This window comes from Vulpes lagopus, chromosome 3 (assembly GCF_018345385.1).
Source record: "Vulpes lagopus strain Blue_001 chromosome 3, ASM1834538v1, whole genome shotgun sequence".
NCBI lineage: Eukaryota > Metazoa > Chordata > Mammalia > Carnivora > Canidae > Vulpes > Vulpes lagopus.
Window position 1 is genome coordinate 17,907,061 of NC_054826.1, and position 26,854 is coordinate 17,933,914.

A 26,854-nucleotide genomic window follows, 5' to 3' on the forward strand; every position below is an offset into this window, starting at 1 on the left:
AGTTGCTAGTGTGTATGGTTAATCAGAGCCGACCCGGTGATTTTTGGACTTGGTGCTCACCCGGAGTGAGGAAAGGTTTGATGGCTTCTCTGAAGTGGTGCCCCGTGTGCCCAATGCCCACATCTCACCTCAGCTCCACCAAATTACAAGTGGGATGGGAAGAAAATATTAAGATGTTTCAGCGGCAAGATTCTAATGAGAAATAGAATCACTTTGGTGACCTTGAATAACAATGATGCTACCCTGTATTTACTGCCAACCTCTTGCTAGTGACTTTGCACACATATCAGATCCTATTTCCCCTGAGGAAATACAAAAGTAAAGGTCATGGTTTGCCACTCCTTACCCCATCCTGCTCATTTTTTTTTCTTTGAGAAAGAAATGCCAACATTATATTTGCCTTATTGCACTGTGGCATTCTTTTTTCCCCTGTGATTGATCTCAGAAATTAGCTGGGTGGAGCAGGGGGCTCTGTGGGGCCTCAGGGCACAGGTCCACTCATGTGGTTTTGTAGGACATGTGTTCACCCCGTCTGGTGGCCGCTTATTTGCTGGGATCCAAGCTTAGTGTGATTGAGAAGGCTGGAAAGAGTAAAAGAGGGCACGCACGAGTTGGAAATAGTAGAAATGGTGGAAGTAAAAAGCCAAAATTTGTGTTTGTTTGTTTGTTTTCCGAAAGACAAATGATGTGGAATGAAAAAGAACTCACACCTTTGACCAACTATAGGGTTACACAATTTGGTCCGAACACCCCCAGCCACTTCATTTCTCCTGTTCTATCTTTGTTATTTAGGCAGAGAAAGAACCAAGAAATTCTTTTCTGAAGTGTCCTTAGTATTGTCAGGGTCTTCTAAACAGAAGGTGCTATTTTGTTCCTCACCAAAGCCACCTTGCTCTTCCCTGCCTTGGGGCTTTTGCACCCATTGTTTCCCCTGCCTGGAACTCTCTTTTCCAGATCTTTCCATGACCGCCGCTTGCACCCCTGCTAGCTCAGATGTCACTTCCTCACAGACTTCACTGAAGTCCACCCTCCTTTACCTGAACCCCATTCCTGCTTTAAATTCCCCAGAGCATGCTCACTGCCTGAAATAAAATGGTGCATGCTCACCATTTTATTATCTGCATCCCTTCTGCAGGATAGGCTTCAGAGTGGAGTTGGAATGTCCTGCTCAGGGCTGTGCTCCCAACACTCTGCACAAAGTAGATGCTCAGTAAATATTTATGGAGTTGGTGATTGACTTCTTAACTCTTGTGAGTTAAGACAAGAGCTCATGACTACTTTGGAGGCTGGAAACTTTCTCCTGCTACTGTCTGGGGAATTCAAAGAGAAGATGGAAGGAGAAAGGTAGTCTAGAAACCCACCAGTTTTCCCCACTGGCAAGGTTCACAGGAAAAGTCCAACTTCAGAATTGCAATGTGTCACAAAAAAGAAAAAGTAGAATAAAAAAGGGAAGGAAGGGGCCCCTGGGTGACTTAGTAGGTTAAACATCTGCCTTCCACTCAGGTCGTGATCCCAGGGTCCAGGATCGAGTCCCGCATCAGACTCCCTGCTCAGCGAGGACTCTGCTTCTCCCTCTCCTCCCTGTTTGTGTTCTCTCTCACCATCTATGTCTCTCTCTCTTTCTCTCAAATAAATAAATAAATAAAATATTAAAAGAGAGAGAGAGAGGGAGGGAGGGAGGGAGGGAGAGAGGAAGGAAAGAAGGGAGCAAACTGGGGGTTTAAGTTCAAGACAGTTAAGGATGGAAAAGGGGCCTTTGCAAGAGAATCTCGTGATCAAAAGAGCACAATTTGCTGATAAGGGGGTGAGAGAGGGAGAGACATTTTCTGACCAAGCCCATGTCTACTCCTGTTTTCTTTCTTGTTATTTAGAATTAGCTGCTGTTAACATTTCTATGCTCAATTCAAGTGCATTTTCCCTTTGGTTCTAGCAAGTCTAATCATGGGCCTAGACCTTCAGAGATGGCATAGGAAGGTGTGAGATGCTGGTGTGGGTTTGGTTGCCGATGTGGGTTTGGTTTCCACCAAATGCCCCCCCACCTCCCAGCCCATTTTCTACAACCGTTGCAGAAACACTCTCTTCTACTGAGCTGAGACAACCCATCCTGATCCAAATCAATCAAATTTCTACAGTAGAGTTGATTTCATGATGTTCTCTATCCCCTCCCCCCCTGCCCCGGCCACCCCCTTCTTGTCTCTATCTTCCTGCTTACTGGGACATTGCAGCTGGTGTGGGTTGTGTATCTGTTTATATACCCTTATCATGCGAATGTCTGTGAGTGAATCTAATTTTGCCCAGTTTTGCTCTGAGGTTTGGATCCTTCCTGACTGTCTCCCCAGAGACCTGCTTAGCCTGCAAGAGTTCCTCAGTGCATGTTGTTACACACCTAGCCACAAGTAGAGTTCCTTTATCCCCAGTCACTAGTAAGGGCTCCTATTTGGTGGCAATGCCTTGAATTGGCTGCAGCAGTGAGTGGAGGGGGAGCGAGTGGGGAACAGAAGGCAGTGATGTGAACCAGGGATGGGTAAGAAGCAGACAGGAAGGGACTAGAGCAGCTTCTCCCCAAATCCCCATAACTTATATGTATAGCCAACTGCCTCTTTTGGTCAGTGCCTATGAAAAATCCTCACCAACTCTTGAAAAGTTCCTCACTGCCTCCAAATACTGTAACTTTAGGTGGAGCAGAATCCGTTAGGCATGCCTGGACCTGATGACAGGAGAATGATTCTCTTATTACGTTGCTGTGGGAATTCAGGAAAGTCACTTAATCTTTCTGGGCCTCAGCGTTCTCATCTCTAAAATGGGTACAGTAATGTCTGAGATAGAGAATATTTTCTACTTCTAAAGATCATGCTGAGGAAACACGTGTGAAACAGGGATTATGACCTCTACCCACTTTTCTTTTTTTTTTTTCCTAAAGATTTTATTTATTTATTCATTCATGAGACACACACAGAAAGAGAGAGAGAGAGAGAGGCAGAGACACAGGCAGAGAGAGAAGCAGGCTCCATGCAGGGAGCCTGATGTGGGGCTGGATCCCAGGACTCCAGGATCATGCCCTGGGTCAAAGGCAGGCGCTCAACTGCTGAGCCACCCAGGTGTCCCTCTGCCCACTTTTCAAGGTGAAGGAGACATCAATAAGTATTTCCTCCATGCATAGTTATGGGAGGATGGTGGAACTGACCTCCGGTGACCGCCAGTCGGTCTATCGCTTTTCCTTTATGACTCCACACCCTGAGCTCTGCTCTTGAGCCTTGAGGATATTAGAATGTCAAATTTCAGAAACAAATGGTCAAGGACAAAAACTGCCCTGACGTAAGTGGAAGAATAGAAGAGACTACAAGAATTAGGTCAAGCAGAATCATTAGGATGGATTTGGTTGGTTGGTTGGTTGGTTGGTTTTAAAAGATTGCAGATTTAGAAGATATTAGATAATTAAAACTACAAGGGAAAATGAATTTTGCTAACAAAATTTCTTCTCTCTCTCTCTCTCTCTCACCACTCAAGCACATCTTGAATTCAGGGAAAAAAGAGAGAAAAAAAAAAGAAAAGAAAAAAAGAAGGAAAGAGAAAAGAGAGACCTCACAGTTATAAATACTGTACCTCTAATTTTTGTTTGCTTGTTTTTAACCTCCCCAAAGTTAACCATTTACTTAGACAGGGATCGGCAGATATTTCTGTAAAGGGCAGGGTAGAAAATATCTTGGAATTTCTGAGTTCACTTCTGCTATTGTAGTGTGAAAGCAGCCATAGACAATAAAATAAAATAAAATATGTGTGATTGTGTTCCAATAAAACTTCATCAACGGGCATGGGAAATTGAATTTCATATCATTTTCCCATGTCGCAAGGTATTTTTTAAACTTGTTTTCAACCATTGAAGGAAGGAGAAACCACTTGACTCATGTACTATTTAAAAGGATTAAAGAAGATAATTTAGGTGATACACAAAAACTTTAACACTTCATGAAATGTGCAGTCTCCGTTCTCAAGATTCCAGAGAACTGCAAAATGGGATGATAAGCAGGAAGCATCTGCAGGGTAAAGAATGAGCAGCAGGAGGAGAAAAATAGAAAATGAATTGGGAAAAAAAGCTCTATACTTATATTGGGATAAGTATAGAGCTCAGAGTTGGCTTGGGCATTTGGGATTGGCTGGCTCAATTTCTGGTCATGAGGAGCATTTACAGGGACACAAAGAAAACCTATGTTCTGTTTGCTGATGCGATACCCCTGGCAGAAGCAGAAGCAGCTCCATCTTGGGCCTAGAAATTTATTTCACGGGTATAAAGACAGGTAACTGGACTAGATTTGGCCTGAGGGTCATAGTTTGCTGACCTCTCTGGTATCTTACTGGGGTTCCCCCACCCCAGATTTCAGGAGATTGTCCGGTAAACTTGGGGAATCTACTTGGTAGCAATTACATCACACTTGGAAAGAATCGATTAGTGCATACAAATGAAATTGTCTCCTTGATGGAAATTGAATTTTCACCTGAAATTTAATTTTAATTTTAATTTCAATTGTCACATAAAACTTCAGAAAGAAATGAGAGCCCCAGAGAGCCTACAACCTAGGTGCATTTGGACAGGTTTGCGCTGGTCTCCAGGAACAGTGAGAAAGCTGAGGATGGTTGTTCTGCTGGGCATCATGCCTGGAACTTGAGTTAGGCCTGTAAATTGGTGAGCTTCATGGATTTGTAAATCTTTGGAATGTAAGACAGAAAAAGAGAACAGGAAGAAGAACAAATCATTTGTTTCCCTCCTAGCCTAGGTAAATCTGCATTTTAAGTGTGCAGTTTGTGCATAAACATAACCTCAAATGCGATTTTACATTCAGGTGCCCTCCACAGTAATTGCCCTATTGATTTGCTAATACCTCGATGCATGTAAATCCGAGTAGGGCTCATTTGCACAACTTTATTGGTTCTAAAGGGAATGATTCACTTTGCTGTTTAAATACCTGCTACCTATTAATTGTTCTTCAGAGGCCTCTGTACATCTCATATTACCATACATTTACTTATAATCACTACTCGGATATTTTATCCCCGCTGGCTAGCTAAGGAAGAAAGACTAAAACAAATGATAAGAAAAATATAATTTTCCAAAGAAGAGGCGCTCGTGATGCTCTAGTTTCAACCGAAGCATCTGTTGAACCGGTCAGCTGCTCTTTCATGGCCACATTGTGAGCAAGGGTATACTACTTAGTGCACTCCGGCTCAATGTCTCAGTGGATTTTGAAACATTAATATATTGAAGTAATATGCAAATGTTCTTTACTATTTTTCCTTTTATTTCTTCCTATTTCCTTATTACTCATTTTGTCCTTTCTTTTATACTCCTTATATCATGGTTCATCTTTTCCATTATCTCCTTTGGAGGGCATCTTGCTTTTACACAAAAAAGCAAGATCCCCCTCCCCCCCTCCTCACCATCATCTCTTAGCATCTAAATCTATGAATCACTGAGGTTCTTGCATGAGAGAGGAGGACCACAGTGGTGGTTTAGCACAGAGAGAGGAGGCCCATGAAATCAGATGGACTCCGGGACAGACATGGAGGAGGGACAGAGTGCACACTGGCTGAGTCTGATGGAGCTCTTCTGATTATGCAACCAGATATGAAACAAAGATGCACAAGTAAGAAGGAACCATGGGAGCAACCATGGGATTTTTGTAATGATCATAGGTGTCAGCAGGAAACAGAGGCACTTACACTTAGTTAATTTGAAGTGAGTTTAGCGAAGGAACCTTTTGCAAAAGTTTGGGTAGATGTAAGGAAAGCAAAAGCAAGCAATTGCCAGCACCTGGAGACAGACAGGGACAGCCATCCGGCAAGAGCTGTGACCTTCAGACTTGTGTCGGTGACAACCTAGTAGACTGGAAGTTGGAGGACAGAGATTGCTGACTGCTGACTCCTCTCCTTCCTGCTTGCACTCTCCTGCTGACGCTCCAGATGGTCACATCACCGCTGGAAGCCCCATGGGTCAGCCTCCCAGGGCCCAGAGGTGGGGGGGTGCCTAGTGGACAGGAGGAGGGGAAGATGCTGGGGGATAGAAGAAAGGAATCCACAAAGAGAAGTAACAGTATCATTTCATATAATAAGAGATTGGGGCCTTTTAACATGGATCCCAAAAATATGGGATTATGTTTCGGTCTTTCACTCTTACTGATCGAGAACAGGAACCTTATCGCATTCATCTTTGCCTTTTTAGCATCTGCCTTAAACAAGGGAGGTTGACAGGTCTCATAGCCAAACTTTGGTTGACTGAAAGTTTTATAAACTCAGAGTGGACGAGGACTAATTCTTCATTTGGCTGATGAGGAAATGGAGGCCCAGAATGACTCAACAGTCTTCTCAAGGTCACTTAGCTGCAGATCCTGGATAAGAGTGCAGTTTGGTGATGACCTTGTTTTCAACTTGGTTCCCAAAGTTTGTGGGATTTCTTTTTCCTAAAGAATCAGTTCCCCCAAGTTATTTTTACAACATACCCATTTGCTCTTTCAAAAAATACTTAGTGCCATGGTGGCGAGGCACTGTTTCGAATACTGGGGTTTCAGCAGTGAACAAAACTGACAAAAAGAGTCCCTGACCTTGCAGAGCTTACATTTTAGTCAGGGCAGACAGGCAATGAGCAGATCAGTTTAAAAATGTACATACTGTGTCAGATGGGAATAAGGGCTAGCAAAATGCAAAACAGACAAGGGGATGGGCAGTCAGAGAAAGCCTCCTGAGAAGGTGACATTTGAGGAAGAAAGATGGGGTGAGTTTTCTGGGTACATGTACCTAGGGGCAATAGATCAGTTGATCTGTCTACCTATTGTCTATCTAATCTATCCATCAATCCACCTGGGAGAAGAATGTTCTAAGCAAATTCAGAGGCTTATGCAGGAGCATCCTGGGATGTTCAGGGAAGAACAAAGGAGGCCTGTGTGGCTGGATTAGGAGTATTTGGGGGAGAGGTCTGAAGGAGATGAGGTAACAAGGAAAGTGAAGTCATGGTAATAGTTGATTAGGATGTTGGAGGCCCTTGGACGTTGCTTTTACTGGAGAGGAGATGAGAAGACTGGGAGGGTTGGGGGCTTGACCAGAGGAATGAAAAGATCTCACTTAGGTTTCAGTGAAAGCACAGGTACCAGTATGGGAAGAGGCCAGAAGAAGAGCAGTGAGACCAACCAGGGAAACCATTGCAATAATGTCAAGGCAGAAATTGCTTTTTTTGTTGTCTTTAAGTAGAAAAAGTAATCCACACTTAATTAGAAAAAAAACATTCAAACAACATTAAAAGTGGAAAAAATCCAACTGAAAATTATATTTAATCTCAGCATCTAGGCATGGCAGCTATTAACATAGTAGTCTATAATCTTGGAGGATTTTTTAAAATCCAATGCTGAGATCAGAGTACATATAACTTTTCTGTGTAACAAAATGCTAGGCACATCTTTAAATGTCAACAAATACAGATCTACATCATTAATAACTATAGTATATTCCATTGGAAAGCTCTACCACATTATTTAATTCTTAATTGATAGACACTTAGATTGTTTCACTATTATATACAAAGCAGGGCCTCCCACTAATGCCCTTACTTAGCTTTCAGCTTGTCTACGTTTATATTTCCCCTCTGACATCTCTGTACAACAGAGTGGGTCAGGACTGTTATCCCTTCCTTATACTTATTCATGGATAGACTCATGTGTGCAGCCAATTGGTAATATGGACGGCATATGAAACCCAACTATTAGTATTTTGATAAGTAATGTACATAGTAAAGCACATTGTTCACACACACTTTTAAGACAAAACTATGTTTCAAAAGAAAAAATCAAAAAAGAAAAAAGAAAAAATCATCTGCCTCAAAGCTCAGGTCTCATACTGGAATTTTTATTTCCAGCTTTTCGTTCCTACCTGTATGTTAAGCTACAGATCCGTCAGGGAATGTGGATTATTAGCGCAGCTATCTTACTCAAACCCCCGTGTCTACCATACTTAAAAATGTAAATGTATGTCTCTTTTGCTCCCATCAGTAGCCCTGATCATCTGGTCATAAAGGAATCGCAAAGGCCAGACGTCCGAAGGATCACAAACACTGGGGGGTGACCAACAATTGCTCCTGGGGAGGAAGTAGGAAGCCTCGCCCCCAGATGGCGGTAGTTCCCAAGCCACCCAGCAGATGGCGGTAGTTCATAGACTTTCACAGATGGAAGAGCCTTTGGGATCAGTTTGGCATCACCAGATGTGGTTGAGAAGGGGAACCCAGGGAAGTTCCCTCACTTGCCTCACGTGACTGACTTCTTCCCCAGTTAACTAGTCCCAACCTAAAGGGGAGAGGGCAGCTAATTTTAGATTGTAGTTTCAGCAATAGAAACAAAAGTTCGCAAGCACAAACTGAAATCTCTGCAGAGATCTGAGGGCTTTAGGACATCCTGCTTGTAACCCATGCTGAGTCTTCATGGTACCAAGAACCCAGAGAGTGAATTTCTAAAATAAAATGAATGAAAGGCCGTCCAGTACAGAAAGAATTAGAACAATGAAAGTTAAAAGAGCGAAGGTTTAAAAAAAAAAAAAAAAAGGCTATGTGCAACTGGAAGTTAGGCCTTTTTTGGTTTTGTTTTTTGCTCTTTGCTTCAGACATTATCACCACTGGTAATTATGTTAAGTTGGAAAATGTCTTGAGGATGCCCGAGAAAGTATTTCGTTTCTGAATCTACAGCAATTATTTCACTTGTGTAAATGTTCTTTTGCCAATTCATGTTTAAAATGTATATGTATTGCCTATAATATACTGGGGTCTAGCAGCCAACAGGATAGGTGATCCCTGCCCTCATGGAGCCTATATGTTCGAGAGTCAGTCTCCAAAAGTAAGTAGATAATAAAATTAGTCTTCATTATATTACATAAGTAATATGTCTTTAATGATGAGTCTTAAGAGGAAGAGAGACAGAGTAAGAGGGCAGAGAGAAAGGAGGGAACTGCTCTTTGGGATGGGCTGTCAAAAAGGATTTGAGCAGCATCCTTCTCTCTGTGTGGAGGGAGCTGCAAATGTGCAGATCCTTGGGTGAGGGCAGGCTTGGGATACTCTAGGAGCTGTAAGGAGGCTCTCGTGGCAGGGACATGGTAAGTGACAAAAATGATAGTAAACGAGATTAGAAAGACAGTCAGAGGCCAGTGGTCAAACACTGTAGGTCCAGTGAAGACTCTGGGTTTTATTCTAAGTTAGGTGCAAAGACCTTGAAGTATTTTGAGCGGCAGAGTGATATGATGTGATCTACATTTTAAACAGAATCATTGTGGCTATGGAATGGAAACCAACGAGACAGGAAGGGAGACCGACGGAGAGGCAATTCTGTATTGCTTTAAGGAAAAGAAAAAAGTAGAGAGCCAAACCAAGTCATGGAGTTTGGGAACTAGCAGGTAGTTTAAGGACATAGCCAAACTTGCGCAATTTTCCGATCAGGAACTGAAGCGTCACCAGATTATGTGACTAATTCTAGGTCACAGTTAGTGGCTGTAAGTATTAGATTCATGGCACTTCTGGTCAGTTCTCTTTTCATTTCCTACCCACTTCTCTGCTGCAAAGACCCCACTTGCATGCATGGTCAGGCCCTTCTACGGAAGGGTAGTGTCACTTCTTGCCACATACACTTATTTCCTGTATTTCCTATGTACTTGTAGCTTCTTTTCAGAGCAAGGGGACTGTTGCTTCCATGGTCCCAGTGGAAACCCTGCACGTGAGGTTCCTGACATCCTTCTTTCACTGCAAGGCTCTACTTCTTTCAGCTAACAGTACTGGGATTCTTTCTCAGCCCTCTTGTTGCTTCCAAAAACACCTCCTGACCCCGAACACTTTCTGTGTCCTGCTGTGCACTGCTCTGTCTAGCCACATTAGTGAAAATCTTGTGGTTAGACTGATGATGTTCCGTGCAGTAAGAGAGTGGCCTGTTGGGACCTGGTTGTAAACCTGATAGAGGTTAAGGAACTTTGCAGATTGGTATCCTCAGACCTTCCATTTCAGTAAGTGCCTCCAGGATCTCTGCTTCCGATCTGTCTTATGCATTTCGTAAAGGCTGCCTGAATGCCTGAATTATTTGGGGGCACCTTAGAGTGGTAGTTCTCAAATGGGGTAATTTTGCCTCCTAGGGGGCAGGTAGCAGTGCCTGAGGGGCATTTTTGGCTGTCACAGCTCTGGTAGGTGCTACTGGCATCTGGTGGGTAGAAGCCAGGGATGCTGCTAAGTATCCTACGATGCCCAGGATGGGCATCCACAGCAGTGATCTATCCTGAAATGTCAATAGTGCTAAGGTTGAGGAACTCAACTTGAAGATAAAAATAAAATTAGAAAATCTAACCTTTGCTCAAAATAAAATGGCAATCAGACTGGAAAATTAACCAGCATTCAAAAAATCAACTAGAGTGAAATATTTCTCAATTTTTTTTGGACTGCCTCCCACAGTAAGAATATGCAATTTGCACTGCAGCCCGACACACACCACACACAAATGTACGTATAAATACGTGTGTGTGCAACTGTCTCCCAGAACAATACCCACTCATGCTGAATGCAGAGCTTTATATTTTTATACTATTTGGTTCCATTTTAAAAAATGTGGCCATGCCCACTGAATTATTTTTACTGTTCACTGTGATTGAGATCTGTAGTTTGAATAGTACTGAACAAAACGTGTAAGAAAATTGAACACAGCTTCATATAAATAAAAATTAGCAATGAAAGGCATGAAGCAGGAGGTGTATTCTAGTATAGAAGTCACCAAAAGTATCAGCCATTCATTTCACAAGTAGTTATTTTTACCAAACTGTTTTCAAAGAGAATTAAACTGGCTCTTGCCTTCCTGGGGTTCCTGATCTAGTCTGGTGACCAGACTGTCATTCAACTAACTGCCTATACAGTGATGTGCAATATACCGAGAGCACTCCGTAGCTTGGAGAGGGGGACAGTGATTGATTTTGTGCATCAGAAAGCTGGGAAGTGGATTGACAAAGGTCTCCCAGTGAGGTGACATTAGGAATGGCTGAGTGGGATTTCTCCAAAGGGACAGGGGATGAGGAACAAGAGAATCCAGGTAGAAGGTTTTCTGGGCTGGGTGTTGAGGGAGATCTCTGAGGATGTGCTTGAGGCCAAAGGATATAGAGGTGCAACGCCAGAACACAGCAAGCCACCCTGGACCCCCGCTCTAGGCTAATATAAAACCACCCGCATTATTAGCATGTTATACTCCTGCTCTTCCTGTTCACAGGATAGATGCCACACTCCTTAACCTGACGTTCACGATCTTTCGTAACCTAGCCCCAGCCAGCCTTTCTGGCCTTACTGCTCCTGGCTTCATAGCAGGAGCCCCCCACCCCAGCAGATGGATGGTATATTGTCTGTACCCACTGTGGCCAGAAGCCTGTGTGCTCTTCCATCCTCGTCTTTTCTTGCTCAGCAAATTCCAACCAGATGGTAATTTCTCAAGGTGTAGGTTTCAAACATGGAAAAAGGAAATCCTTCCATGGAAAGCATTGCCAGGATTCCATTTGTTATCCAGACAGTGAATTCTCAGCACTACCATTTCATCATTTTCTCTCTGATGGAGGTCGGTTTTGTGATGCTTCAGTGCTTGCAAACCCTCAGCTGAACCCCTGGCCTCCCCTCACTCTCTATGTGGGTTTAATCAATATGCCAATATCTATTTGAAAGTGAGAACAAATTACTCTTGTTTCCATTTATTTTGAAAAAAAAAAAAAAAAAGTTTCTTAGGCACAGCTTAATCCATGACCCAGAGAGAGTTCGGCTTGCTCCTGTCCCAGACTCCCCACGGGGTTTTCAATCAATTGTTGGACAGGATTGTGGGTCAGAGTAAGGACGTAAGCCAGACTCTCTCCTCTGATTTAAGACTGGCTCTACTCCTATGATGATATTCATAATGTAGAAGTTGTTTTCATCATGACAGCGCACCCTCCCTAGCTTAATTACCACCAGTGGTCTTTTCTATAGCTCATCATTAAGGGCTACTGTCTGCTAGAGCCCTGCAAGCTTTTGGAATGTGAGTTCACCCAAGACATTTGAATGTAGTTTTAAATCACTTGTATTTCACCAATGCACAAAAATTATTTGAGGAACTGTGCAATATATGCACACACATTCACACACCATAATTAAAAATAAGTGTGGTAAGATGAACAGAAATCAAACCAGAAATACAAATATAATCACACGAGGCAAAACAGTCACTTAAGTCTTGGGTGTCGCCAAACTCTAAACTCCTTATTAGCAAAGACAAGAAGAAAATCAAGGCCTTAGAGAATTCTTTGTATCTCACTAAAGGATGTAAACCTGCTTTTCAGTGAAAATAAAGGGTATTTCAAAAATAGTTCAGACACTCTCTGAAGGTAGTTAACATCCTTTGCCTTCCTAACTTGCCTATACTAATACACTATCGATAAGTCTCCTTCCCCAACTTGTCTGCACAGAAATCACCGTCCTGGTTCCTATGACTTTTCCTTCTGCTTTAGGAATCTTACTGGCTTGTATCTAGGTCTGGGTCTTTTCATTTTAGCAATGATATTAGCTTTTTTTAAAAAAAAAATATTTATTTATTTATTCATGAGAGACAGAGAGAGAGAGAGAGAGAGGCAGAGACACAGGCGGAGGGAGAAGCAGGCTCCATGCAGGGAGCCCGATGTGGGACTTGATCCCGGGTCTCCAGGATCACACCCTGGGCCCAAGGTGGCACTAAACCTCTGAGCCACCTAGGTTGCCCCAATATTAGCTCTTTTGAACTGTAGTCTATTTTTTTTTCCAGATCAGATGTTTTATTTTTATGTCTTTGATTCATAAGACATTTGAAATGTTTCCATCATTCTGGTAAAGACTAAAGAAGCATCCGTGACCTTGGTTTGGATCTTGTCCTCTACATTCACGTCCTTATGTAGTATTTTCTCATCTTTCTGGGGACATTTCTCAGGTTCACCCCCATGTCACTGACCGAAGTTACTACAATGTAATTTTTGGTCCTTGCTGTCTTAGATGTGGATTTTCATCCTCCTAATAAAATTCTGGCTTGGTTACATTGCTTATTTTTTATTATGAACAATTTCAAACATAGTAAAAAATGTCAGGAATATCTCTATATCCATGACCCAACTTTGTCAAATCTTAACAGTTGCCATATTTTATTCAGTGTTAGAAAAAGAAAACATCCCTGTCCTCTGCACCCTGTACCCTCCCCACCCCATCCTCCTGCCTTTTCTTTGGAGGTGTTTGCATTTAGTGTTATGGTTTCCCTACACGTTAAGTCATTATGCTAACATGTATATGTTTATTTACGAATGATATGGTATTGTCTTGAATGTTTCTACACTTCTTATAAATGCAATGCAAGTACCCTTTGGTGATGAGTTTTTCTCCCCAACATTATGTTTTGACTCTCACGCCAGTTGAAGTATAAAGCTCTAGTTCATGCAGCTTCACTGCTGTATAGTGTTCTACCAGATAAATACACTTAGTAATATGTGTTGCATAGATCTTCCACTAGCCTGTGACTTATCTTTCACTTCCCTTACAGTATCAATTAATGAACAGAATTATTTCATTCAATGTAGTTAAATATCTCAGTTTTTTCTCTTATGATTTATGCTTTCTGTGTTTTTTTTAACTACTTCCTCTTTCCAAGATCATTAAGCAAAATTTTGTTTTACCCTAAAAATTTGAAAATTTTGCTTTTCACATTTAGGGTCTCAATCTACCTGAAATTTACTTTTAGGCATAAAGAAGGAAGAGCCTAACTTAATATATATATATATATTTTTTTTCATATAGATAATCAGTTGCCCCAGTACCAATCGTTGAATCATTAATCCTTTCTCCTATTGATTTGTAATGGCATCTTTCTGCATATCAGATCTCCACACATTTGTAAGTCTGTTTCTGAGTTCCACTATAGTCTATTTCCTTAGTCTTTAGACTATGGTCTATTTCCCTAGGTCAATACTGTCTTAATTTCTGCCGCTTTGTAGAATTTTGATACTTGGTAGGTAATTCTACTTGACCTTGTTCTTCTTCAAAATTACCCTGTCTTTTCTTGTCCTGTCACTCTTCAATATAAATTTTAGAATCAGTTTTTCAATTCTATAAAAAACTCGATTGGGAGTTTACAAATCAGAATTACATTGAATTCTGTTTTGAATGTATAAATTAATTCTGGAGGAATTGGCATCTTCGTGATATGGACAGCCAGTTCATGGCTGTGTTATATCTCATCCATTTATTTGGATCTTTCCAAAACCTTTTCGTGAGCTTTTGTTATACTTACTCTCCAGGCTCGTATACTTGAAAGGCTATTTTACATTAGTTTAATCTGTGGAATTTTTTTTCTTTCTTTTTTTATTTTTGTGGTCACAATTTCCTTTTCATGCAGTTTTCCTTTGTACTTTTGAAAAGAACGTATGTTCTCTTATTTTGGTGTCTAGGGTTCTATATATGTCCACTTGATCAACCTATTTAATATTGTTGTTCAACTTCTATATTGTCAGCTTGATCTATTAGTTACTGAGAGAGACACATTAAAATTTCCCGCTATATATCCCTACCTATACGTCTCTCAATCTTCTTCTTGATATATATGTGAGGTTGTAATATTAGGTACATATAAGCTTAGAATCATCTTATATTCCTGGTAGCTCCTTTAATCATTATTTAGCAACCATTTTTAACATTAACGATGCTGCTTCTCTTTTCTCTTAAAGTTTATGTTGTCTAATGATAATACACATACACTAGCTTCCTTTTAGCTATTGCTAGAAACACCTCTTACATTATTTTTTACTTTTGATCTGTCAGTGTCTTATGGTGTAGGTACTTTCTAGAAACAATATACAGCTTAACTTATAAAAATCCAGTCTGACAAGCACTGTCCTTTAAATGGCAAGTTGTTTGTTTTTACAGTTATTGTAATTGTTAACATATTCTATTTATTTCTACCATCTTATTTTGTGTTATTTACTCTGCTTCTTTTTTCTTTTTCTTCTGCTTTTTTTTTTTGTTTTGTTTTGTTTTGTTTTGGTGACAGGGAGGAATCTTTGGTGCTTCTTTCCTGTTTTCTATACAATTGACAATATTTTCTTAGCCCCCCTTTCTCCTCTCTTGGAGTGAATTATACATTCTTTATTTACCATCCTTAGGTTGTTAACTTTCAAACTTTTATCAGGGTGCTTGGGTAGCTCAGTTGATTAAGCATCAGACTTTTGGGTTCAGCTCAGGTCATACACTCAGGGTGGTGCAATCAAGCCCTGCACTGAGCATCCACTCAGCAGGGAGTCTGCTTGATACTCTCTCTCTCTCTCTCTCTGACCTTCTCCTCCAGCCTCCGCCCCCCTATGCTCACTCTCTCTCTAGAACAAATAAATAAGATCTTAAAAGAAAAATATTTTATAGTCTAAAGTTAATCAACATTTATTACCCTCATCACAAACAATAAAACCTTAGCAGCCTCAATTTAAGTCAATTCTTTTTTTTTTAAGATTTTATTTATTTCTTCATGAGAGATACAGAGAGAGAGGCAGAGACCTAGGTAGAGGGAGAAGCAGGCTCCATGCAGGGAGCTCAATGCAGGACTCGATCCCAGGACCCCAGGATCATGACTTGAGCCAAAGGCAGACGTTCAACCACTGAGCAGCCCAGGTGCCCTCTAAGTCAGTTCTTTCTTGTCTTACACGTTATTTCTTAGTATTTTTGTCCCACCTTGTTTAGTAGCCACAAGTTAGACATTTTTTTTTACAGTAATGCACATTTAGGTTTATCAAAATGTTTATCAGTTTCTCTGTCCAATACATTTTTCATCTTATTCTTTCCTTCTTCTTCCTGAAGCATACTTTTCAGTAAATCCCTGATGGTCTGTTAGTGATAAACTCTCTCCAACTTTGTGATCCAGTCCTGGTTTCATTCTAATTGTTGAAAAACCCTTTAATCAAATATAGAATTTTGTGATGGTAATGATTTATCCTAGCATCGTGTCTCAAACTGGAGAGGGGGGATGAGAAAGTATAATTGTATTTGGTTGAAACCATCTGGTTATCACAATACTTAAAAGAGATGGTTTAAACCATCTGGTTATCACACATCACAGTTGATACCCAAATCTGAAGCCACTTTAAAAAAGACCACAGAGGCCGGTTTGGATGGCTCAGTGGTTTAGCGCCCACTTAAGCCCAGGACATGATCATGGAGACCTGGGATCTAGTCCCATGTCAGGTTCCCTGCATGGAACCTGCTTCTCCCTCTGCCTGTGGCTCTGCCTTTCTCTCTCTGTGTGTCTCTCATGAAGAAATAAATAAAATATTAAAAAAATAAAAAAGACCACAGAGAGTCCACGGTGACGGTCCACAGCCACAGTGGTGCTCCCATGTGCAGAGCATCAGTCATCCCACCGTGTGGGTGTGGGCGTGTCTCCCTCCCCACTGGACTGTGAGCCCTCAGCAAGCTTCCTGTCTTCTTTCTCATCTTGCTCTACCTCCTGAGCCTCAAATGCAGTGTATGAACTCAGCCCTGTTTTGTACTGACCCACTGGAGATCACGCTATATATGTCAGTTTTGTGTTTGCCACCCAGTCTCTGCTATAGGATCCAACTTTCAATCCCCGCTTTTCTAGATCATTCTCATGAGCACACAAACATGTATGCTATATTCATAAAAAAGACTCCCATGACCCCAAATGCCTCCCCCTCCCATCCTGTTTCTCTGCTTTCCTTCAAGCTAGAGTTATTATGTTTTCTACACTCATTGTTAACCAGTTTTTTTTTTTACCTCTATGCACTGTTCATCTGACTCCAACCTGCTTCTACCCCCAGTGCTTATGTGGGGAGGGCCAATGACCTCCATTTTTCCAAACATAATGTCATCCCATGAACATATCACATGCCATCATATTTAAAATACTTTAAAAAGTAATGAACATTTATAATACATCTGACTAATTTTTAAATTTCTAATACAACTACAAAATTGAATAACTCAAATGCTTGATATAGATTGCCAAATTATCCCACGGAAAGAGAGAGAGAGAGAGAGAGATCTCACTTTTTAAGCCATATCCTCCTGACACAATGGACAATAGTTTTCTCTGCTGCTGAACTCCCAGTGAAAATAACTGGCTGCACAGTTAGAACATTGGCATTGACCAGATTAGAACTGGAGTCCTTCAAAAAACATTTAGCTTGTGTTTACCATGTGCAGAGTATACTTAAGCTTTGGCCCTTAAAGAGAACATTCAGTCATTCAGTCATCCTCTTATCTAATAAATCAGCATTGAGTGCCTGTTGTAAACATAATACTGAAATCTTAATGCCAGTCACCATTTCAGCTGTTCAGAAATGTCCTCATTGCCTACCTAAATAATACACTGCCCACTCCACCTCAAGTCCTGAGGTATCACCATAGAATGGTGTCAGTGAATTGTTATTCATTATTCTTTGAAGTTACAAAGATTCCAAGTCTGAAATCTCTAGCACAGCATGATGAAAATATGGCCTTGGGTTTTCCTGCTGTGTTTACAGCCACCTCTTGCATTATGCTTTGGCTATGTATCTCCTCCATCAGCAGGTAACAAAAAAGTAGGTGCCTAACACCTTGGTTTCTGGCCATTTGCTTAACTTTCCATAGCCCCATTATCTTAAGAAAGGGAGGCTCTGAGGGAGAAAGATATAGTGGCTTGTACTTGGTTGACTGGTTTATATTCTTCAAAAGGCAATACCCCACAGAGTTATGCACAGTTGGCATGTCCTATGCATGTGTATGCCGAAGATAAAGGAGTAGGAGAAGCATTGAGGTGAGGGCTCTAGAAATCACTTGGCACCTGGGGTATCATCCTGAGCTAGAGTCAGATGAGAGTTTCAGGAAGCAGGAGCAGAAAAGAGCAAACACATCTGCCTCTGGCTGGTACTTAGAGCAGCTCTCTCCCAACACCCCACTCCTACCACTATAGAAACACACCCTGGATTAGTTAGATCTATTCAGATTGGAGGAAAACATTCAGGCAGACAATTTGGGGGAAAGGAAGGAAAAAGGGAATGCATTCAGCATCCTTGTAGACGCTCTGAGTCCCTGTGCTGCCGAGGCTGAAGTTAAGCAGGCTAATTTTCTGCAGAACCAGGAGTCTCTCCCAGTAACCTTCAGGATCACAAGGGAGCTCTGTGCCCCCACCCTTCAGCATGCACACGGTTGGTAGATACACTTCTTGGGGAGAGGGTCTAATTGTGTCATTTGACTCCCATTCATTTCAGTTAGGAATGCACTGAACTTCTAGCCATCACAACCACCCTCACTGCCAAAGACAATATAGTAGAAAGGAAAGTTCCAAAAGCCTTCTACTTACATCTTACCAACCCAGACTACCTCACGGCCACCTCTAGATGCAAAAGAGGTTCAGAAGTCCAACGTTTAGCTCGTGTAGCACCTACAGAGAAGAGGTAAGGGAGGAAGGATTAAGGTTGAAATATCCGCCTTGCCTTCTGATGTGAAGCCCGTCTTTTGGTAGATATTCACACAGGCCTCTCAGAGGTGCTTGGTCTGGATATGATTGTCTTAGGCTCAGGCATAGATCCTGGTTCCATCATTTTTGGCCAGGGTGGCAGGACTGACTTCATTTAAAGCAGATAGCCCAAGCCAAAGCAACTTAATGCCAAAGAGCTGCTTGGAAGACTCACCCCAGAAGGGGCACAGGGTATGGATTATTTTCCAGGCAAGGTCTCTGGAATGCTTTCTTTAAGATCTTGGAAAGAATTGTTGATAGCTTTTAAACCCTTTCTATGGGTCCTTTTGTGCCTAAAGTTTTGCTATTTAAGAATCCAGATGAATGCTGCCTATATTTTTTTATGCCTAAATTATTTTTATTATGCCTAAATATTTCATATATTTTTATTATGCCTAAATTATTTCAAAAGTTTACTCTTTTTATTTCTTATACATTTTATAAATTTCTACAATGTTCCTGGGAGTGAGTAAGGTTTTGGTGTTATAGTAGAAACCAATAGAGACGATATTACCTTCTTTAAGGTATTTTCAATCTATTGAAAGAGTCACTGTTATGAAATCATTCCACAAATAAATATATAATTACAAGTTTAAAATGCTATAAAAGGAAAAAGAGAAAAAAAAATGCTATAAAAGAGGAGAGAACCATAAGAATATATAGGAAGGGAACCTGACCTTATCTGGGATGAGAAAACATCCCCAAGAGGGTGATTTTGAGCAGAGATATAAGAATTAAAAAGGCAAAAGATGGGCAATGAGGGATAAGATTTCCAAGCCTAGGGAATGTGCATGTGCAAGGACCCTGAGGCAAGAGAAAGCATGATGTACCTCCCAAATGGAAAGAAGAACCAATGTTTTTTCTGGCTGGAGCAGGATAAGAAGGAATAAATTGGTATGAGATGGGGCTTGAACTGGCAGTAACACAGAGTCTCTAAAGGGACAAAGGCAACAGGTCTGACCTGCCATTTTTCTGTCCAGCCAACCAAATCTTGAATATTTGCACTGGAGGAGATGACCCAGTTTCAATGACACATTGCCTCATGGGGGATGCTTTCCTTTCAACCATTCTTGTTCTGGTGAATTGAGGTTCTGAGGATGCCCACTTAAAAACACTTATCCTCTTTTTCCATTTTCTGAACCAACTGAGAAATAAGACAACAGAGTCAGCAGATAAAGAATCAAATTGCTATCGTTATTTCTGAAATTTTCTAGCACAAGGCTGGGCAGAGAAGACTGGGCGGAGAAGGTAGCTTACTCTAAGGTACAAAGTGGGTTTGAGAACTCCCCTCTGCCTAGGGAAGAGCCCACTTGAAGCAGAGTTTGCATTTGCAGAGAAGTCCCACCTGCCCAGGTCACTGCTTTCCATTTTTCTAGGTTGAGAAGGGAGGTAGGAGGGACCAAATTTGCCCCCAACTCCTCCTCCCTCCCCCAGGTCCTTTGATGGATTGGCTTCAGAACCATGGACCAAATACTGCCACCTGGAGCTAGGTTACTGTCTCTACCCCTGTAGGGAGGCAGAGGGGTTAGACAAGAATTCAACATTATTTTGGGAAACTCTCTGCATGATTACAACTTCAGGAGTGGAGAATATCTTTTCCTCTCTCATCCATTGCCAAGAGCTGTTAAGAGAAGGGACTCACATACCCTGGTCCTTATGAGTGAAGATGAATTCTGATAAATGATATCCTATCTTCTAGGAAGCTAATAATATTGAACACAAAGCCACAGTCCCCAAAGCATGTAACTTCCTTGCTGAACTAACTCCTTTTTTTTTCCTTTTTATCCACATAAATAAAATTCCCCAGCTGTATCTTTTTCAAACCTTGCTTGAAGTAACAGATGCCAACAATATGTCTAAATCAAAAGTGTAAACTTTAGGGTCACAGAATGTTAGTGCTGGAAAGGATCCTGTAGGTCATCAAATCTAATCCCATTCCTTGTTTTATTAGAAAACATGAGACCCAGAGAGATAAGTGTCTTGTCCAGGGTCACATAGTCGTCTGTGTGCCTCTTGTAATTATTTGGATTCCGTGACCAGGGGTATTTCCAACTACACCATGTTGATACATCAGAGAAACTCACTATTTGTAAAATGCTTGTGATGCTTTTATAAAAATAAATATACAGGGGCTCCTGGGTGGCTCAGTCGGTTAAGCAGCTGACTCTTGATTTTGGCTCAGGTCATGATCTCAGGGTCCTGGGATTGAGCCTTGAGTCAGGCTCTGCGCTCAACAGGGAGTCTGCTTCAGGATTTTCTCTCTCCCTGTGCTCTCTCCCCACCCTCAAATAAACGAATCTTTAAAAAATAAACATACAGGTTTTTGCAAAATAAGTCACCTGTAATTTGTTAGTAGTCATTTGTATTTTGTGTATTACTTTTTTCTTGTAGTGGAATAACCCTTGAACTTCTTTTGCATTCAGTGGTTTGACTTTTCTGGTTCTAAGTAAATGCCTTCTTTTTAATGTGTTCTTTTCCTAATTAACAACATGCCAAGTAGAAAGAGATAAGTCATGCACTTTAATTATAATACCCCAGGCTACTGAGAGAATTCTTATCACTCTCTCAGACTGCGCATTCTGTGTTCACTGAGAAATGGCATTGGTAGAAACTATATGTAAGCCATGGTTTTGAACTCTGAGGTGGAGAATTTTATTCCATGTTTCTTCCAGGCATGCTGTACTCCTTCCCTTCCTATTAAAAATGACAAGTAATGGGCAGCCTGGGTGGCTCAGAGGTTGAGCACCGCCTTCAGCCCAGGGCCTGATCCTGGAGATCCGGAATCGAGTCCCATGTCAGGCTCCCTGCATGGAGCCTGCTTCTCCCTCTGCCTGTGTCTCTGCCTCTCTCTCTCTCTCTCTCTCTCTCATGAATAAATAAATAAAATCTTAAAAAAAAAAAAAAGACAAGTAACTACTACCCAGGTTATTATAAGGGATAGGGAATTTAAGTAGCTGTAACCAGTAGTGGAAGCACCATTGGGAGCCCAGAATTCTGAATCAGCTATGCCACCAATGAACTGTTTTTGGGCAAGTCACATCGACTCTCTGAGCCTCAATTTTTCTCTGAGTCTCAGTTCACCTGTCTATAAAATGGACTTGTTGCGCCAGCTGCTCTCTCAAGTTTCCCTATAGAAGTAAAATTTATTTGACTCTGAGTCCTTGTGATTCTGTATTCCTTTCTTCATTCTTATCTCACACCATTCATTTTCCCAAACCAAGCAGTAGCCTCTGGCTTCAAAGAGATATATGATTTCCTGTCAAAACAGAGCAGTTGTTATAAATACCAAAGGACTTTATCCAGTGAATAATATATGCCTTATTCTACTCATTAGGAAGAACAGAGAATCTGGCATCATTTCCATTTTCATCATGATAACCATTTCATAGCTGCCACAACACATCCGTGGTCCTTTTCTCTAAGGACTTTTCTTCAAGACAGACTTCCTAGGTGGACTAAAGGGCAGGAGGAGACCTGGCTGCCTACACCCAACCACAGTGTCTTTATGTCCTTCCAGCTGAAGTATCTTAGATAGTTGGCACCAAAAAGTTCATGATAGGGTGTTATGGATACTGAACTAGGGGTCATATGATCCAATTCTGGACCTAGATCTTCTAATGAGATGCAAGACCTTGATCTCAAGTCACTTGTCTTCTGTGACCTCAGTTTGCACGTGTATGAAATGGGAAGTTTGGGCTTGATGGTGTCTAAGGTCTCCTTCAACTTTAAAGTATGTGTGTTACTTAGATGGACTTAAAGGGATGATAGAAAGGGATCTCAAGAAATTTAGAATTATCGCTCCTGCCTTCAAGGGACTCACAACTGTGTTGGGAAACACAAGGAGAGCATTCCAGGGCCAGGAGTCCAGAGGAAATAATATTTTAACATCTGTTGATTTTATCAAGCTATGACAGTTTATTCTAAGCTCATATTCAGGGGCATGTATCCACTAGGATATGGAGTAGTATCCAACAGGTCTTGGCAGTTCCATCTTTTGTGGAGTCACCATCTTTTTTCTAGAAGTGTCTGATCTCTTTTTAAAATATCACTTGATTTTGACCTTTTGATGATACACATTCAGCTCTGTCTCCACAGGATGCATGCAATTGGAAGGATGTGTAAGCTGTGTGAGTAGAATAAAGGAGAGGAAGAAAAGATGACAATGTGGAAAGAAGCGATAATCAGTCTTGGGATCAGAAAATACAAGATGTATAAGAAGACAACTGGTTGACCAGTTTGGTCATTAGGACTTTTGAAGCAGGGAAAAAAAAATGCTAAAAATACAATTTGAAGTCAGATTGTAAGTAGTATGATGTAGTCAAAAGAGAGACCAAAGAGAAGTTCTAGCTCTGCCATTTGCCATCTGCATGCCTTTAAGCAAGTTATTTAATCTTTCTGAGTTTATTTCTCCACATGGTAGAATGGAGATAATAATACCGATGACACAGGAATTTTTGAGGACTAATAGAAACAATGTATGAAAAGTTCCTGGCACAGGAAAAATGGTCAATAAGTGTTAATTTTCTAAATCCCAGGCTCTTTCCACCTCCACAGTGGCTTCTTCTCTGACAGGCAATTGGGAAAGTAGCAACCAGACAGACCCTGGCTTGGAGTTAGTCTTGGCCTGTTACAGAATCTTTGATCTTAGTCAAATCATTTAACCTTTCTGAGCTTCAATTTATTTACCTGCAGAGTGAAATTAACCATACTTACTTTGCAGGATTATTGTAAAGTCTAGAAATGTATTATGTTATGCACAGCCATATCTGTTAATTGTGAAGAGATAGTAGGATTCCATAAATGATGGTGATGGGGGAAAGGAGGAGGAGAAAGAGGAGTTACCAATGAGATCCTTGAACTCTTGACCAAGAGCCTAGGATTTATCTTGTAGGTAGTGGTAGTCTTTGAAAGTTTTTATTTTTCAAATAGGGTATCATAAGATGAAATGAAGAGAATCTTGACTTTGACGAGTCAATACAAGAATGGCGAGAGTGGGCCCAGGGCTGAGAGAACACCTTGGAGGTGGGAAGACCTGGAGATAAAACCCAGCTCTTTTCATGTATGTGCTGTAAAGTTCTTTTATTGCGAAATGGAGTCTTTCCTCCTTAATCTGACGATTGTGAATATACGAGAGAGCCAGACCTAGAAACAGCGAGTGAGAAATGGACCCAGAGAAAGAGGGAGAGTTGAGGAGAGAGGTAGAAAGATACAGATATGGAGAGACAAGAGAGAGGAAAGCTGCGTTCAAGGGCTTCCTGGCTTTTTGTGGGAAGACATCTGGCACCCAGCTGTGCTGGCTGGATGCAGGTGGCTTAAGAGAACTTGCATCCAGGTATAAAACTGGAATCAACAGGCTTGAATTTTCAGCTGACAGGTGGGCTATCTTAAATAAAACTGTGAAGAGTTGAAATGAGGGTGGTGAGAACAGCTCCTTCCCTGGTGGCTCCAGATTACCTGCTCACCAGTTTCTCTCTTCCTGGTCCAGAGGAGATTTCTGGTCAACTGTGCGCCCACCGAGAAGGCTTCCCACGCCCTCTTTCTGTCATGTCTTTCAACTCTGTTTTCAATCTGCTCACTTTTTTTTTTTTTATTTTTGCTTAAAGGAGAGTGAGTTTGCTTTTGTGAGAAAGGTGCTTATTTGGCTTAGCTTATTCTGAAAGCAGAACATCTTTAAATTCAGTTTATTTTTTTCTTATCTTTCTCCCCCTCCTGCCTTCTCCTCACTTCTCCTCCAACCAGTCATCCAAACACTGAGTGTGTGATGGGCATTGGCAACCTACAAAAGTCCATTTCTATTGCCAGAGTTGTTTCTGCTACAAGGGCTGGTGCCCGGTGTGTCCTGTTTAGAGAATGCAGTTGGTACCTATGCCCAAACCAACTGGGAGGAAATGGGGGGTTATAGAGCAGCACTTTGAAAGCCTCACATACCCTGGTGAGTGTTTTTTGTGCCCATCTCCTAATGGACAACATCATGTATTATCTCCTAAGAGTTTTCCTCAGCCCACCTTCCAGTTCTCAAAGATCCCATTGTCCTGCTAACGTAGATGGAAATGGTGGCACCCAAGATAACCATGTAGGGGCCCATTGTTCTGGGTGTAGGAGTGTTTACTGTAGTGCAGTGTCTCTTTCTTGCTTCAAAGAATTTGTAATGAAATATTTCATACATGAAGGGTTCATATAAAAATCACATGAACACTCACAGGTATCCAGCACCTGTCTTAAGAAATAGACTGTGATAGCCCCTCAAAGAGCTCTGGGTCCCACAGCTCATTCATATCTGTCTTCTAACTTCCCCCAGATATTTTGTCATGGTCTTAGTTTTCTTATGAGTTAAAAAATATATATATATATTGTATATATATTTATATTACTATATAATATATAGTAATATATATTTGTATTAATTAACATATTTATCCTACATATACATATTTAGAACTATATGTATATTTACATATATACATATTTAGTTCTATATAGTTATACACATGTAACTATACATATTTCTCTCTAGATAATATGTTAAATTTTGCTTGCTGTTGAATTTTATATAAATGGTATCAAACTGGATACGTTCTCTTGCCACTTGCATTTTTTACATGGAATAATGTGAGATTAAGCCATGTTAATGCATTAAATGCTCATTCATTTATTTCCCCTGCAATATAGCATTCCATTCCATAGATATAGTGTAATTCACTTATCTATTCTCTGTTGACAGATATTTAGGGTGTTGCTTGTTATAATAGCCAATTTGAAATGTTTTTTACCATTGTAAATTCTGAGGCTATGAATGTGTTTTGCACATGTACTGGTTCACATGTGGGAGAATTTCTCCAGATTTTGTAAGTTGGGGTGACATTGCTGGGTCAAAAGGTGTGAACATTATCTACTTATTTCCAAGTATTCTTGCAAAGTGATTGTACACATCTAACACCAGTGTATAAAGAGTCGCCACGGATCCCATCCTTGGTCATATTCTTTTATTGCCCACATTTTACATTTTTGACAGTTTTGTCAGTATAAAATGGCAGCTCTTTCTGGCATTGATTGGCATTTCCTTGGTACTTATGAGATGAAACATTTTTAAATTTTTTGGTCATTGAGACTTCCTCTCTTGTGTTGAATTCTTTGTGTTTCCAGTACATCCCGATCTGTTTGACAGAACTCTGTATATGGCTCAGTTAGGATAGAAAGGGCAAGGCAGGCATATGGTGACTGTGTGTGCTCTTTTCTCTGTGAAGGCCCTGAGGAAGGAGGAAGTGGCCGCTATGGACCTTGTTATATCCCCAACATGGGCGTTGGTGTGGATGATGAGGGATTTGAAGATGACTTAGATTCGGATATTTCCTTTGAGGAGGTAACAACAATCTCTGCTTGTAAAACCTGGGTGTTTTTGTTTTCATGCTGAACAAGGCAGTTTAACCAATGGACCATGAACATTTTACTTAAACTTATTTAAATTGGCCCATTAGCTCTTAACACAAATTTTCTCTATTAGGCTCCAGGTGCTCATAAATTAGTAGTAACTAGGTACCAACCATGCTAATGTTCTATAGCCAGCCCCTGCCTGCTGACTTCACAATCTGGCAGAAACATATTTAGTAAAATGTATGAAGTCAAGTATTAGAAGGAAATGAACAATTCCTTGACAAAGTAACACATCTTTGTGATATTATAATAGTAAAGATCATGCAATATCAGCTTTACCACTGATTTCCTAAATAGCACAGGGCAAAGCACTTAAAATCCTTGAGCTTAAGGTTCTTATCCACAAACTGGGATCAGTACTATCCGCTCCATTTACATCCATCCTAGGGTTTTGAGAAATAACAAAAGCGACCATATTTTTAAGTATTAGACATCAATCAACCATAAATAAGGCTGTCTGAACACTGTCCTCTGTGTTAATTCTGAACCATTTCTCTTCTATGGCTGTAGGTGGAACCACTTTATGCTACTCAAAGAGGAAATAGGAAATTTTTTGTGGAATCCAAGATGGCACCCAAGTCAAACCCAAAGACTGCTTCTAGGCTTGTCGGCCCTACGCTAGCATCTCTCCCAACAGCTACAGTGGTTCCCCAGCCCACTCCATTGGAGAGGAAAGGAAAGAATGATGTGGCTATAACGCCAAGGCTCTTTGACATGTCTTGTGATGAAACTCTCTGCTCTGCTGATAGCTTTTGTGCCAATGACTACACCTGGGGGGGCTCACGGTGCCATTGCAACCTGGGCAAAGGTGGTGCAACCTGCTCAGAAGGTAGGCCTTCGATGAGGGGAACATGATGAGGGGTTGGCCCCAGTGGGAGCCAAAGGGCAGTTTTGTG

The 26,854-nt window shown here is 41.0% G+C and overlaps 1 protein-coding gene across 1 annotated transcript in view; it reads left to right on the top strand.

Moving 5' to 3' along the window:
- EGFLAM (EGF like, fibronectin type III and laminin G domains) overlaps positions 1-26,854 on the top strand; it is a 183,458-nt gene that overhangs the window by 103,455 nt on the left and 53,149 nt on the right. Inside the window, exons 8-9 of the mRNA XM_041750439.1 lie at positions 25,772-25,887; positions 26,469-26,787. Of these exons, the coding sequence (XP_041606373.1) occupies positions 25,772-25,887; positions 26,469-26,787 (435 nt within the window). The remainder of the gene's footprint in view (positions 1-25,771; positions 25,888-26,468; positions 26,788-26,854) is intronic.